The sequence below is a fragment of the Chiroxiphia lanceolata genome, chromosome 8 (genome assembly GCF_009829145.1).
Source record: "Chiroxiphia lanceolata isolate bChiLan1 chromosome 8, bChiLan1.pri, whole genome shotgun sequence".
NCBI classification, from domain to species: Eukaryota; Metazoa; Chordata; class Aves; order Passeriformes; family Pipridae; genus Chiroxiphia; species Chiroxiphia lanceolata.
This window is the reverse complement of record NC_045644.1, coordinates 12055445-12070101: the sequence shown is the minus strand read 5'-3', so window position 1 is coordinate 12070101 and position 14657 is coordinate 12055445. Positions and strand designations below refer to the sequence as shown.

The 14657-nt window shown below is 41.0% G+C and overlaps 1 protein-coding gene across 1 annotated transcript in view; it reads left to right on the top strand.

Annotated features, from left to right (window-relative positions):
- The window catches only part of LOC116790376 (VPS10 domain-containing receptor SorCS3-like), a 291392-nt gene that overhangs the window by 80902 nt on the left and 195833 nt on the right, over positions 1 to 14657 (top strand). The window contains exon 2 of the mRNA XM_032695261.1: positions 8700 to 8767. Within this exon, the coding sequence (XP_032551152.1) occupies positions 8700 to 8767 (68 nt within the window). The remainder of the gene's footprint in view (positions 1 to 8699; positions 8768 to 14657) is intronic.

Genomic DNA, 14657 nt, shown 5'->3' with positions numbered 1-14657 from the left:
AATCTCTGGATCATAAACATGAGGCTGGAAAGCAGGGTATTGGTCCATCTTCTGTCCCTGAGGAGAGAGAATCTCTTGCTCATGCACTTCCCAATACCAATTATTTGAGTTCCTAATTGGAATCTGAAGAACATCAGTAATATTTATATATGTATGTGTATATATAGGGGAGAGATGAGAGGCAGAGGATGTGTGTGAGAGGAATGAGAGTTACTGAGTAGAATATGGAGTCTGAAGTGGAAGATCAGTAAGCAGCCTGAATTTTCTTGAAATATCAGCTTTATGGGAACTTTTTTTCTCTTTTCCTTTCAGAAATGGCTTAGATACAAAATTCCCCACATAGTTTAGTTTCCTTTATAGAACCAGACAGTCTTGTCTTCAGTCCTCAAGGAATACCATCATCTGTCCTAGCTGTTTATAAGACCTCAAAGGGCTGTGTTCTCTTAACATTTTTCTTTTTTTTTTTTTTTCTTTTTTTTTTAAATGGAGAACTGTCCTGTGAAGGTAGTGTACCCACACTTGGAGTTTAAGTCATTCTTTTTTTTTTTCTGTCCCCCCAAGTCAGAAGCTTTAAATGGCCCTTCAGCAGGTGTGTGACTGACTCCACAGAGTTAAATTGCTGCACAAAATCTGCTGGTTCACAGATGGCATTGGAAGATAACTGAAATAAGAACAGAGCCAGTAAAATAACTGAGGCCTTTTTCATTTTCTTCTTGAACTTAGAGACGTGCACACAGCAGTTTTAAAAGGAAGATGGAGAAGGGAAAAACAAAAAATTAAAGTTTCCGAGGCTTTAGTGGAGGCTACTTAGCAAAGTGAAAGAACTGGGAGATATGATGCAGTGTGGGTTGCTGAATCAATAAAAATAAATTATGAGCTCTTCACTATCACCTTTTATAAGGTATGATATGGGATCCTTAAATCATATCACTACCTGACAGGAGAGATTGTATTTATGTTTAACTGAGTTACACAGAGATAAAGCTCAGGCTTCTGTTATTTTAAGCAATCTAGATGCCTTTTCTGGTGGGAATGTGTTGCTTATATGTAGCAAGACCATACTGAAGAGCTGGGAAAGATTCTGTGGAGCACAACTGGTCCTTTTCAGGGGGGTGAATCAGGTAAGCTGAGGAGTCTTTACTACCTCTGACTTCTCTGACTACTCACAAGCTTCTGGTAGTATTGGTGTGTCCACCCTCCCCTCCAGTGTGTTTATTCCTAATCACCATACCTTTTCCAGACACTGTCTCCTGATGCTGTGTGGCTGATCACAGCTTTTATATTACACACCTACACATGCATGTGTACGTGTATGTGCTCTACTGCAGCCTCTGGACAGAATCCAGCTGCTCATTAAGGACTGATAACCTTGTTGTAGGCTTTCCATTTATTTCTTTAATAAGGAGGTTTTGCACAATTGCAATTGTAGTTGCTATTTGTGTGTATGTGTGCACTAAAGGTGAGCATGTAGGTATTCAGGAAATATATTTACTGAAACTGAGGCAGGATTTACCTTTTTTTTCCCTGTTTTCTTGGAAAAAACATTGCGTGAGAGACATTGTCCAGATTTAATGTGTAGTGCAGATGAAAGAGCAATGCGACTGACTTGCAGCCAGTGTACAGCTACTGGCTATGAGTGCCCCTCCTTTGGTTGATAATTGGAACCTGTGGTTTGGGAGGGGGAAAATCTGACTTGTTTTCCCACATTATTTTAAAACCTTATAGTCAGGTTCCTCTTCTGAGTCCTGGAGTCATTACTCATTGCTTTGGTGGCGGTGTTATTTAAACTGCATTCCAAACCACGGGAAGGATTTCTATGTGCAAAGCATCTCTGAACATATCCTAAATTACCACCCCTGCACCAAAATGTTTAAAAACAAAAGCATGAGAGACCCTGTCAGATTCAATTAGAAATCTTTTCTAGATTTGTGTGAACCCAGAAAGGTAAATCTGTGACACTGGAAGAGGTGTCTCAGTGTTGATGCCAACGGGTGCTGTTTGTCTGACAGGCTGGGCTTGCCCTTGAATCACCAAAGCAGAGAAACAATACAAAAAATTCCTGCTCTGCTTTTGCTAGTAATGGCAGAGGAGGAGAGAGTTGGCCTTTCCCAGTCTGGTTCTTTTTGCAAAGCACTGTAATGGTTTTGGTTTTCTGGGTTTTTTTTACACCCTAAGATTCTGTTCATTCAGTGCAAGCCCTGTAAATGGGAATTTCAAACTGCTGCTTACATCTGGAATGCACTTCTGTGAAGATAATGTGATCTGTCTCCAGCTGCCCCGAGGGGAATCCAGGAGAAGACTTCTCCTGCTCTCTCTCCAGCCTATTCTGCTGCCTGATTTATATTGAAAGGGAGGAGGACAGGAGACCAAAAGAGCATACCGTGGCAGTTTTCATACTGAAAAATGATAAGCAACACAGGCAAAGGAGGATTAAAGTAGAATATCTTCCTTTTAGTTAGTGGTTCTTGTTTTGAGGACAAATTTGACAGTCTCAGCTGTTTGGATATCACAAGTTCACTGGAACATGTTTTGCTTTTGTGTGTGATCTTGGGACTTGTCTCTCTCAATTTCAGAGGGTTCTTTTGCCTGCACTGCCTGAAGCCACCCACGGATCATTTTTATCTCTCTAGAGATTAAAAAAAAAAGAAAAAAGAAAAAAAAAGGAAAAGTTCTTTGCTGCAGCTTAAATTGGCATCACTTTACTCTTATACAAGTGTTGCTCTGATTTCCAGGGGCAGGATTTGGCCTGTGTTTTTTGTTAGTACCTCTGTTGTTTTCTTCTTGGGTCTTAGGATGTGCTATTTGTTAACTCGTGGTAACAATAAGAGATAAGTTTTCTTCAGCTATGTTCACCAGGCAGTGGAAAAGAAGGTAGATTGGTATTTAAGGTGTATGTGTTCCTCTTTTAGCTAATCATTCTGTTACTTTGGGTGAACTTGGATTGGTGCTTTATCTTCCAGGTGATGCTTCTTAGCTTAAAATATCTAAATGTGCTGAATTGGATTATTTCAACTATGTTAAATTCCTAGATGGACACTCTTTTTCAGAATAAAGTGGTCTTTAATTTGATTTTTCATATGTATTTGCAAAGTGAATTGAACCAAAATCTTAAAAATTGATTTGGATTCTTCTTTCTGAGTGTTTCCATGTAGAGAAACACTTAATCTTTCACTTAATCTCTCTCTGCCTCTGGTTCCTCATCAGTAAAATAAAGATGACGTTACTTGCCTTGTTTCATAGTGGTGATGCCTGTAGAATCTGTTAACACCTCTGCAATTTAAATTCCTCACCTGGGAGCTGTGTAATAATTCTATATGCTTCTCACAACTGGAGGTGGCACTCTTGGGTATTGGCAACTGCAGTTAGACCTCCAGGGGAAATGAGGATAGTGACATTGTACAGTGTGATCACACACATGCACGCAAATATTTTTGAAGGTGTATTTATGTGGATTGATTTTGGTGGGACCAGGATTATGTAGTGATTGTTGTACAGAATCACTGTACCTTAATCTAGGAAAATACTTGTGCTGGAATGGAGTTAATTTTTTCTTCAGAAAAGCCTTTGTCATGCTATGCTTTGAATTTTTGGTTAAACCAGTGTTGATGAAACATTGGTGTTTTAGGTTTAGTTGATCAGATTTTCACAGTGTCAGGTTTTCTCTTTGTCACTCTGCCTGCCTTAGGAGTAGGCCAGAGAGGTGTTGTGTCCCATACAATATCATCCTCAGCAGCAATAGCTGTGTTCCAAGTGTTCCAAGACTGACTTTGCATTGATCTACTGGGGGTGTGGGGGGCACCGCCTTTGCATCGTTAGTTCGTTTATTTATATTTTCTTCTCTTTCCTTGACTAATGAAACTGTCTTTGTCTAGAATTACAAGTTTTTCTCACTTATGCTTTTCTAGTTCTCTCCCCCAGCCCCCTGGGGTTGGGAGAGACCAAGAGTCTAGGTCTGTGCTTAGTTGCTGGCTGGGGTCAACCCACGACACACTTAAGCACAAATGTATGTTGAGCATGTAAATGGCCCTTTCCCCATCTTTTGAGTGTTTATGTGGGGAAAATTAGGCTGGTATTGGTGGTTTTTGACAGAATTAGCTTTGAGTGTAGAGATTATATGAAAGAGTGACTTAGCAGATTCATCATCATGAATACTTCCATGTTCTTGAAAAACAGTTCACCTTTCATTAATAACTTCATGCCTTAAAAACCACCCATCACCACCAAAAAAAAAAAAAAACCAAACAAAAAAAAATCCAAAAGAAGGAAACACTAGGGACCTTCATAGGTCAGTGCTGGCTTTTAAGTCCCGGAGCATTTTAAGCCAATTTGCCTTTGGCTGTGAGCAATTTACTGACACTGGTTCCCAGTATCCTGTGGTTGCTCATGTTTGAAACTTACTTGTTGGGTGCTGTTGCTCTCATGTGGATTGGGAAGTGGCAGATGGAAATTGCAAACAAGCTTCCTGTGGCTGGTGTGGAGGGCAGAAAAGGTTGCAAGCATCATGGAAATATGTCTGTGGGAAGGAAATGAAGATTCCACCAAGCCAGAGCAAGTGAATGGAGAGCTCTTGTTTTTCCCATGTAAACCTGTCTGCCCTCTTTGTGTTGTGCTGTGTGCTGACCAGTGCTTGTCCCTTTACTCATTATTAATTACACTTGGTAAACGTGTGCATGGGGCTACTGATGAGCTGTGTTAATCTCTGTGCTAATATAGCAGGATCACTTAGAGAAGAGATGAATCTCATGAAGTGAATTGGAGCTGGCCTTTCAGATGTCTGTCTGAAATGATCACCTACTTTCTCTAGCTGCTGTGCTCTTTCCTCTCCTTCTCTGACTGTCCCTTGATACAGGAACATGACTGCCTTTGGTGTGGCACTTTTTGGTTGTTCTGAAGTTCAATGTCAACCTGCTGAAGGAACTGCAGTGCCTTTGCACTCTAATTTGTGGGAAACAGGCATTATATATTCCACTGTGGGGTATAAGCAAAGCACTTTGCCAGTTAAGAATTGGCAAGATGTGGAGATGAGTTTAATGAACTAAAGTAATTTTCCTTCATAGTAAAATTTTATAGGCATGGAAGATTGTTACGCCACCAAATACTCTGAAGAGCTTCTGAGTACTTTTGTGATTTATGGGCTTGGAGATTCCTAGTAATCATCTGAACAATAGGGATCCCTTTAGGGATATGTTTTCGAGACAGAATGCAATGTGGGCAATTGTTTCTGGTTATATTTTTTCTGCTTTCATGCTGGCCAAATTGTGTCAAGACTCAAGACTGCTGAACGGGACAGTCTTGGATACTTGCTGGCCTTATTTTGAAGAAGAGGGTCCATCGTATTAAATCTGGATTTAGTGGTTCATTTTGCTATACGGCTTTATGCCAGGATTTCTCAGTGCCAGAGGCTCTCAATCTGTGTTGAAGTATAGACCATTGAAAGTAAGCAACTGACAGGGTTTAGCATTTTTGTTGTGCAAGCCTTACAGCAGGGTGTTCAGTAGGTGTTCAGTGTAGTTTCTGAAAAAAAACCCCATATACGCTGTGGAGAGGCATGTGTGTAAAATAAAGTGCATAAGGAAATTCTTGTAAGACTGGAACATCATTTGGTTTTTCTCATTTTTTTTGTTTTTTTTTCTCATATTTTTTCTCATTATCCTTTCTCCATCCCCACTTCTGTCTACAAAACCAAAACAGTTTGTTAAATTATTCAGGTCATTTAGTTTTGTGTAAGCTTAGCTTGAAATTGCATTTTCCAGAGGGATTGTATTGCCTTAAGGGAGCTGTAATTCAGCCTCCCTATTTCCATATTCTGTTCTGCAGACTGTCTTTCCCATTTTTTTCATTCTCAACTGGCTGAGCTGCTTGGTGTCCTAAGGGACACCTGCCTCTGGGGTGTCCTGGGAAGCACGGTATGGTATGTGGAGCCTGACCATAGGATATGGGGAAATTCCATATCTGAGCTGTATTCCCTGAAGTGAGCAGTATGATCCCAGAGAAAAATGCAGTTCAGCATTGAGCTAACTTGGAATTAATTTCGGGAAGATTGGTTTGATGAACGGAAGCAGTTTAATTTGGCATTGTAAGGGTGTTTTCTTTATTTTGAGTAAATAATGCATAAGTGTAAGATTTTGTTACTTCTGAGTTATTTGGAACTTTATTCACTTGTGTTTCTTTTCCTCAGAGCAAAACGGTTTCCTCTTCATTTAGGTTGTAGAGTGGGCATTTTCTGTGGGATGGCTATTATAGATTTCTCCCAGTTCAGGGGAAGAAAATGTTTTTGTTTTGAAATAGTACATAGAATGCAAAATCTTCAATTCAATTGAATTCAGATTTTAAAATGAAAACCACCAAGATTTTAATGCAATATTACTCTGGAACGAAAAAACAGGGTTATTTGTTAGTGTTGACAAAAACAAGCTGAGCTTCTTCAACTCTAAAACAGAAAATGGAATCAAATGTGTCAGCTTGAATCAATGAGGGTTTTTTTCCTTTTTCCTTTTTTCTCCTGTCAGAATTCAGTTTTTGAAAATATGCCTATTTTTTCATATGCTTTGTTCCTTTCTTTTTCTACTAAACCATTCAAACAATGGAATGTCTTAGAAAATCTCATACTTGTCCACATCTGTCCCTAATGTCCCTGGTTTTAGTTTGTTAGAGCGGTTGGGGCAGCCTGATATGGAGACCTCGGAGAGATCTCTTGAAAGGGTTTGAAGTTTTTTCTGCAACTGCCATGTGAAATGCACCCCATGAAAACAGCTGGGGAACCAGCAGTTCCTTTCAGGCTTTGATTTGCATCTTAACTCCCTGTGATGGTTCCTTGGCAGTTATGTTTTCTCCAAGGTCTCACGAGGCAGTGTCTGGGGGGAAAGTGCCTTCTCAGCTTTCCTTGCGATGGTTGTGTGTTCAGACTCTCAGATCCTCTCCGGTTTTCAAACTCCCAAACCAGGGCAAGAGTTGTGTTTATTGAATCTGAAGTGCCTTGTCTCAAAAGCAAGTGGGGACAGAGTGGGAGTCACCTGGGGTTGTGGTGCAGGAATGTCGCCTGGCCTGGGTCTGCTTGGTGAGTGATTTTATGGACAGGTTGCTGTAGGTGGCTGTATTCTGTGTTACTACTGCCTCAGGCAACTCCTGCTATTTCCTGAAACCCTTTGTGAGATATTGCAAAGGGATGCTCACACATTTGCTTCCCATGCATTAACAACAAGCAGAGATGGATGTTAGTCTGTCATCCTGGGCAAAAATCCAGAAAAGTCATACTAAACATGCTTTTACTATGAATATATACCCAGGAGCTGAGTAGGATTCAACCCACTTCTGTAAAGCTGATTTGCAAGGTTTATAATAGATAAGTGACATCCTCAAAAATATAAGGCATAGGACATCTGGGGAGAGACACACAAAGGGCTGGGAGAATATGGATGCTGCCTTTAGTTGTAGTTGCAATTTAAGGTAGAATTACTCTGTTGAAATCTGACCAGGACACAGAGATTTTATTTACTATGTCTAGGGACGGATTCAGGATCCGCTGAACTCAGTTGTCATCAATGTGATTCTCTGAAATTGGAAAACTAACTTTATGAAACCTTACCACAGCTGTGAGCAATAAGAAGGGTGTAATTTCAGGCAGTGCAGGGCTTGTGCTGTGGTGCATGGCTTTCTAGAGACTCTTGGGAGGAGTCCTGTTCGAGTGCCGTGGGAATATAGGGAACATCCTAAAAATGTCACTCTCATCAGATGTTAGCTGGGAGAAGGCTGCCCTGCTTCCCACACTTGGTTGCTGCAGCTTGCAGCTGTCTCTTCCCCCTTTGTATGGGAAGGTGTGTGCAGGGTTTAAGTTGCAATAAAATGAATATTAGCCTTATTTCCCCATGGTTTAGGCTGACATGGACTTGCATATTCTGACTCAAAACTGCCTGGCAGGTTTCTTTGCACACCCTGCTGGAAGCAGCTTGACTTTTATTCTCCTCCTAAAGGTCTCTGCGTGGGGAAATAAAGGGACAAAATGCAATTGGGGATGGTGAAAATGAATCCAGTAGAGAGAGGAATGCTTGGATCATCTATTCTAAAGCCATTAAGTTGGGTACTGACTGCATAGTCATGTGCCAAGGTCCCTCACTATTTGAACAGGTTTTTTTTCTGGTATTATGCTGACAGTACCTGACTGCTGCAGCAGCTGTGATATTGATTAATCCTTTAGCATTTTTCTGCAAAGCTTTAAACTCCTCACCAAGCAGCCTCTCAGCTGGGAAACCCAAGTGAAAGGGGTGGTTGGTCCCACTGCTGTGGGAGCAGGAAGAGAATTAGTGTTAGCATTTTGAGAGACAAGACAGGTTGACTCTACTTTTGGATTGAACTGTTGAATTCACAAGGGCGTATCTGATTCCATCCCTGACTTTGAATAACTGTAGTTGCAGAGAGGTCAGCTCACAAAGTCTGAGTAATTCCTACTGGCATGTTTTATTTCAAATGCAAAACATTTTGAGATTAAAATAAATGCTAGTGGTTACATGATGCATTAAACTAATGATTTTCTTTTTTATTTTTTAAACTTGACTTTATCCTATAATACCAAAACTTTAATGGATAAATGCTAAGCTCTCCTTTGGGTGATTTCAGATGCCTTGTGTACTCTTACAAAATCTAAAGGAAAACTTTTTTTTCTCTTTTCCCTTTCTCCCCCTCCCTCCCATTCCCCTCTGTAGGTGATTCTCATTCTGACAAAGCTCTACGACTTCAACCTGGGGAGTGTTACGGAGAGTTCACTGTGGAGGTATGTGGACTGTAGGAATCATAGTAACTGGCATGGAAGGGTTGCACTGTGTCTCTTGTAAAACTGGGGGCTACATGGAGGGCTGGGCATTGGGGGTGTATCTGAGTTCATCAGAGGAGGAGTTGGGAGAGAATCTGAGATAACTGCAGTTACTTTTTAGAAGAGAGATATATGGTTAAGAACACATTTCTTTAATGAAGAACAAGAGGGTTTCATGATGTAGTGGCATTTCCCTGGCACACAGAACAACTTGGTTTCATTCTTACTACTGAGTGCCCTTATGCAAATCTCTTCATTCCTGAGAATCTCCGCTGTGAGACTGACAATGAGAACAAGCTCTACAGATGGTACATGCTTGCTAGAACAGTGTCTGAGGAGGTGCACAGCACAGTGCATGAGATAATCTTAGCTGTTCCTCAGCTCTGTGACCTGAGATGGTCATTTGGTAGTGAATCTGTGTTGCCTTGGGCTGTAACCACAGTAGCTGCTAAAGGACTAGAGATATCATAGTGAGATGTTGGTGACTTTTCTGCTGTCTGCTGTGGAGGTACTTGGATGGTGTCTCGTACCTCCCATGTTCCCATGGTGTGAGCAATGGACTGTCCTAATCTGGGAAAGCATGCTACTGGACAGAGTGTGTGTTTGTAAGTATATGTCTGCATTTAAATAAAGAAGAAACTAAAATCCCCTCGGCCCCCAAACTCACCCCTATAAATAGGTCAGTTCCTTGACATTTGAAATCACCAAGTTGTTTCATCCTGCCTGTGGTGTGAAAAGGGTATGCCTTGAACAGAATTGTTACCAGGTGATTTTTATCCACAGGACAAAAAAAAACCCAAACAAACCCAAAACCCAAACAAACAAACAAACGAAAAAAATAGCTAGGGACTGGTGAGACCAAGTGCCTTGTTTCACATTTAGTTGGTGTGTTAGAGCTATTGTGAAACCTGCTCAAACTGTAGTTGGTGGAACTGTCAATGCATTGTAGCCACTGCTCAGGTGTGGCTGCACAGAAATTTTTGGCAGATGGTGTCTTGTACTTCTGTCTTCCCAGCTAATTTAAAAGCCCCTGTTTGGAGCAGATTTGTTCTTGTAAATGTATTTAAGGGTTAATTGCTCAGTAGAGCTCTTGAAACTTCTCATTTTGAACAGTACTTAAAAAGCCTAATTGCGCTGTACCACAGTAATCTGCAAAAGTATAAATAACCATGCAGCTAATATGAGAGAACAGTCATTTCCACTTACCCTGGTACTTTTCAATGTATTAAAGCTTTAAAAACTTTTGCCTCTTTACCTAGTGAGTACAAATGGCACTGTGACTGTGCTTTAAACGTAATTGCCAACCAATCTGCTCTCCATAAATAATGTAACAAAAAGGCAAATCAAGTCCTAATACTGAGCTTGCAGCATCACCTGGGCTTTGCAGAAAGGTAATAGCTGCATGGTTTTGGAGTTTTCGCAGGTGATGGAAGTGTAATTTATCATCAGTACAATTGGAAGCATCCAGCGCTTGGTCAGCTCAGGAAACACACTGCTTTGTGGGAGTGTTTCAGTGTGTTCTGGAACACTTCTGAATCTTTTCTGCAGTGAAATAGAGGCCACTGTGGGGCTTGGAAACTCAGAGATGTTGGGAAGTCAGAACCTCCCAGATTCTTTTCCAGGGTCTGGGAGGAAAAGTCAGGGTAAGAGCTAGTAGGTAGAGTTCCTGGACTCTAAACCTTAGTTTGCCCCTTGGAAAATTCAGGATTAAGTGCTGTTGTACTTCACAGGGGAGTGTGAAATCTTAGGGAGCAGCTGTGGGGTTTTTTTTTGGAAAGGACATAGTGGAAATGCAAATAGTTACTAAGTGTAAGAAATAAGCCAGAGAAATACTCTTTTTCTCAGGCTTTTCTGTTCTGTTTGCACATTGAGACCCCTGAATCTTTGCATTATTTAAATTGCTGCTTTTCAATATTTTCCTTTAATTTTTGAGACCATGAAATTTTCAAAAGGAGGATTTGTTTTTGCCGAGTGAATGTAAGCCTCCTGCCAATAGGTTTGCTTTCCTGTTACTTTTTGTAGACTCAAAGCTCTCTCTGAGACCCCAGATCTGATGGGTCACGAACTGAATGTAACTTCAGGTAATTATCAGAAGGAGATCTGGACATTTCCAAGAGAGGATTTTTTTTATTTTTTTTCTTCCTGATTTCTGGAAATATGACTAATCCCTTCTGCTAACCAGGAGCCCTGCCCATCTGAGCAGTGGTGCTATATGACATCTATTCTGAACACTTGGCAAATACAGTTGCTTCCACAAGTGAGGAGTGGCTTTTGTGGCAGAGAGCAATTAATCACATGACAGTGCTTCAGAGGATGCTAAGATAGAGCAGAGTGCAATGCAGTCTCCAAATACCATCTTGCCTCCACCTGCCTCATGCATCAAAAGCTCCTTCTCAGTTCACCCTGGGTTATAGAACGAGAGGCTTCTTTGAATGGAAAACTGAATTGCCATATAAGAGGAATTTCTAATCCCTGCATCTAAATACAAAGACAAGTAAATCAATAAGAAAACATCCTGAATGTAATTAAAAAAGGGAGAGAGAGCAACCAAGGAAGACAGAATTAGAAGTTATATTGGAAACTGCTCCTATATCAGGCTGATACGAGTTTAGACAGAGGAAATGTTAGTCAGCATTTGAGTGCAGGAACACCGACATTGCTCTAATACCCAAATTCATGCTTGTGGGGCTCAAACAATCACAGAAAAAGCCTCTATTTCTATTGAAACAGCCAGCCTTGAAGCAGAAGGCTTCAAGAAAGAGACACACGCCCGCACACGCCCTCCTCCTTGTGAATGCCACATCTCTTGTCACAGGAGATACCTGTCAGCTGTAGTTTGGATTTTTGTTTTTCCCACTGAGTTGAGTGGAACTGATGGTTCTCCTCTTATGAAAGGAAGCTACTTTATTGCTACTTTATTATACTTATGATGGTGTGAGATGTTTATGAACATGTGGAGAGAAGGCTTTTTGTAGGTCAACAAATATAACTGTAAAAATTATTTAAGCTTTTAGACATGCAAACCCTCCATCAATTCTCACTGCCTAACAAAATATATAAGTGTACTTGAGAATCCAGCTGCCTCCTGCCTGCTTTAAGAAAAAAATGGATTAAGGGATGGACATACGCTTTCTGTAAATTTCTTTTTCATCCCAATAACAACTCCATCAACAAAAGGAAAGCAATGCTCCCTCTTAATCTGAAAACTTACATGGTTTTAATTTGAAGAGATGTTGGAGTACCTCTAATTCCCAAATCTTCCGTAGGTCAGAGTCCCTGCATGAAACTTCATTGTCCATGATGAACTCTAAGCACACAGGAGTGACCTGTCATGAAATACAAACTCTCTCTGTGAAGAGTAGGGGCCAGGCTGCTTCACAGGTGTTGTAGTCCAAAAAGACATCTGTTTAACAGGGGAGGAGAGGGTTGAATATGCGAAGTACGGCATCTAAAAGTCACCACTAACAACCAAAAGTTGAAGGGTTGGGTTTGGGTTTTTTGGGGGGGAGGTGTTTTTGGTTTGATTTGGGGTTTTTTTGTATTGTTGAGTATTTTTCTGTTGAAGATATTAGGCCAATTTTATTAGGAAGAAGAGAGAGTGGAACATCAATCTAATGGCTTATTTCTTCAAATGTGTGTGTTTATAACAGTTTCAGATTTGCCCACAGAAACTGTGATTGTGATAAATAAAATTTGGGTTCAGGTGTATGTTGTGTTCAGTAGGTTATATGGGGTGTTCTGAAAGTTGTATCACAGACAGCAAGTCCATTAGTTAATCTTAGTGCTGTCCAGTTGTTTCCTTCTTGTGTTGTGAGTGGGAATAATCAGAAGGAATGTATCGAGCTCCTTTTCTTATTCTGCAGGCCTTATGGATTTCACAGATTTTACAAGCAAAGGAAGAATGCTTCCTCCCTTATTTCTCATCCTGTCTCCTGTTTTAGCTGTACACTGCTGAGATGGGATTTTGTGAACATGACATTCTGACAAGTATTTAAAGTTGCTATTGTAATATTTAAAATGTTTTCAGCTGTTTCAGCCACTGTGGGTTGAACAATTTCTTTCTGCTAAAATAACTGTAACAAGAGTTTTCCACTGTTGCCTTTTTTAGTATGCAAGAATGTATTAATTTATTTTATTTATTTGGATTGCAGTAGCTAAAAAGACAGCTTCCCTCTCAAGGGAGCTTTCAATCTCAGATGAAGACAAGGAGACAACCGGGCGACCCAGCAGACAGGAGAAGCACAAGTGAGCAGGGCGGTGTTTATGATCAATGTGATAACCGTGACTGCAACACATCAGCTAATTGGGCAGTGGGGAGCAGTTCAGATTTTCTTCCAAAGTGCAAGCACTTGCATGTGTCAGCTCTGAGTCCCTGCTACTGTTTTACCCAGCTCCGATGGGTCTCCTGGAGTTCCCCTCCTCTGGTCATGGTCCCAGCTAAATTATCTGATGATACGTAATGCTGGCCCAGGCATTAACCCATACTCAAAACTGTGACTGACTCTTTCTGTTTAAGAGGCTAAAATGGTGATGAAGAAATTTTTGCATATATTCCTTCTTGTTTTCTTGTTTATTAACCAAGAAATTATGTTTCCATGTCAGGAGTCAAAAATCCCTAAGCTTTTTTTTGTGGCAGCTTGTGGCTGCTATGCCTAAAGAGGTTGGGCTGTTGTCTTAGTCTCTATGTTGAGTTAGGAAAAAACCACCTTTTCAGCTTTTTAATAGAGACAGCTGCAAAATACAGCAGCTGCATTGGAGCAGAGAGGAGTAAAACTCCTCAGCTTGTTTGCAATCTGCTTTATGTTGTGCATTGCTCTTTCATTCACCTCTGAATTACCAAAGGGCTTTAAGCTTTCTCCTCCCATGGCCTTGCCTCTTAAGCCTCCCACGGTCTCCAGAGACCCTCAGCATGTTTCAGTGTGCCTCTAGCATTTGTTGCCTTTGCAAATTTCACAGCTCACACTGATTTCTGTGCTCTAGGTTGGTGTGTGGCACCTGGAACTGGCTTCAGATAGGGCTGCTCCTGTAGGTGTGAAAAGGTGAATGCGGTGTGAAGTGCCAGGTCTTCCCTTGGGGAACTGGGGCTTAGTCTGCTTGCTCCAAATGTAGCAGCCTCTAAGACCCATGAGTAAGAAGTCAGGGATCAGGAGATTGAATAAGCCTGACTCAAATTTCCATATCATTCTCTGTGAAACAAGCTAAACCTGAAATAGGTCATGGCAAAGCCAGGGCTTTCTTAAGAGTGTTTCTATCCCAGTGGCAATACATTGTTTAGACTGTGCTGCTGAGAATGGCAACTTCTGGTTTGTGCCACAACCTCTTGCTTGTGGCAAGTGACTGCTCAGTCACCACTGAGGCGTTGTAGTTTTTCTGGAGTTTGCTGTATTGAAATGCAGTCTCCAGAGAGCCACCATGACCAGCCGACATCTCCCTGCAGTATTGTCAAATTTGATTACATTTATAATTTTCCACTTTTATGCTGACAATGTGCATCTTCGATACATGCTATTTTCTGGATGATTGTATGCAGGCATAAAATTAATGGAGCTGATTTTCAAAGTAGTCATGCTTCCCATTATTGCAATTTATTTGGCGTTTTTTAATAATATTGCAAAGTGCAGAAATTCTATGCTGAGGAGGAGAAGAGTTTCTTGTATCTGCAGTCAGCCACCAGGGCATGGAGGGAAGGAGCCAGGTGTGTGTGCAAGCACATCCCTGACCTCTCTTGGATTTGAAAACCAGGGTACCCAAAAGTTTTGCATCTCTGCTGTTGCTTTTTGTTAAAGTATAAATAGCCCAGCTTGAGGATGGCTAGCTTTTTCAGGCTGTGGGAACCACCTGTGAAAATCTT